The sequence below is a fragment of the Neophocaena asiaeorientalis genome, unplaced genomic scaffold (assembly GCF_003031525.2).
Source record: "Neophocaena asiaeorientalis asiaeorientalis breed wild unplaced genomic scaffold, Neophocaena_asiaeorientalis_V1.1 scaffold1372, whole genome shotgun sequence".
Lineage (NCBI taxonomy): Eukaryota > Metazoa > Chordata > Mammalia > Artiodactyla > Phocoenidae > Neophocaena > Neophocaena asiaeorientalis.
In genome coordinates this window covers 71,662-72,642 of record NW_020173217.1, presented here as the reverse complement: position 1 = coordinate 72,642, position 981 = coordinate 71,662, and the positions used below count along the sequence as shown (strand labels likewise).

General features: G+C 56.3%; 1 protein-coding gene across 1 annotated transcript; it reads left to right on the top strand.

Moving 5' to 3' along the window:
- The first annotated feature begins 393 nt into the window (after positions 1-393).
- Positions 394-774, top strand: LOC112399835 (spindlin-2B). The gene has a single exon (XM_024745227.1). It carries the CDS (start codon positions 394-396, stop codon positions 772-774), a length of 381 nt encoding a protein of 126 aa, XP_024600995.1.
- Positions 775-981: the final 207 nt, after the last annotated feature.

Below are 981 nucleotides of genomic sequence, written 5' to 3'. Positions count from 1 at the left end.
CCATGCTCAAAGCACTGGTGGGCTTGAGAGTTGCGGTGGGGCAGGCAGTGTTTGGCAGGAAGGGGAGGCCTCTCTCCTGGCAGGAAGCTGCGCTACGGAAAGAGGGAGGAGATGAGGCTGGGGTCTCTGAACAAGGAGGTAGCCCGCCCCCTCCTGCAGAGTTCCTAACCCCAGGCAGCACCACTGCCGCTGCCGCCTTCTCCCGCAACCTCAAGGAACCTAGAAGGGAGAGCACTTTCAGGCACACAGCCAGGATTTCCAGCATTGCTGCCAGGCTCATGGGGAAATTTTAGGCGCTGGCGCAGGGTACATGGAGACGACGCTGTCTGGAGAACTTCACCTTATGGCATTTTGAATGTTCCTCTCTTCTCTTCTCTCCTCCTCCTTGCAGACATGAAAACCCCCAACTCGCAGGAGGCCGAAGGGCAACAAACCAGGGCAGTTGCAGGACGGGCCACTGGGTCTGCAAACATGACAAAGAGAAAAGCCTCCCAAAAGAAACAGAGAGGCAGACCTTCGTCCCAGCCCCGCAGGAACATCGTGGGCTGCAGGATTTCACACGGATGGAAGGAAGGCGATGAGCCCATCACCCAGTGGAAAGGAACCGTTCTGGATCAGGTGCCTATAAATCCTTCTCTTTATCTGGTGAAATATGATGGAATTGACTGTGTCTATGGACTGGAACTTCACAGAGATGAAAGAGTTTTGTCTCTTAAAATTCTTTCCGACAGGGTGGCATCATCTCAAGTCAGTGATGCAAACCTTGCAAATTGAGCACCACCCATGCTCAAAGCACTGGTGGGCTTGAGAGTTGCGGTGGGGCAGGCAGTGTTTGGCAGGAAGGGGAGGCCTCTCTCCTGGCAGGAAGCTGCGCTACGGAAAGAGGGAGGAGACTACTGCACCAGTAGCGGCTGGTGGGAGCCCCATGTGGCAGAGGGGCTGCCACCACCAAGGGGGAGGCGGAGGGGCCGAGAGCAGAGT

Coding starts and splice junctions, on each gene's coding strand:
- LOC112399835 (XM_024745227.1), top strand. CDS start 394: ATGAAAACCCCCAACTCGCAGGAGGCCGAAGGGCAACAAACCAGGGCA.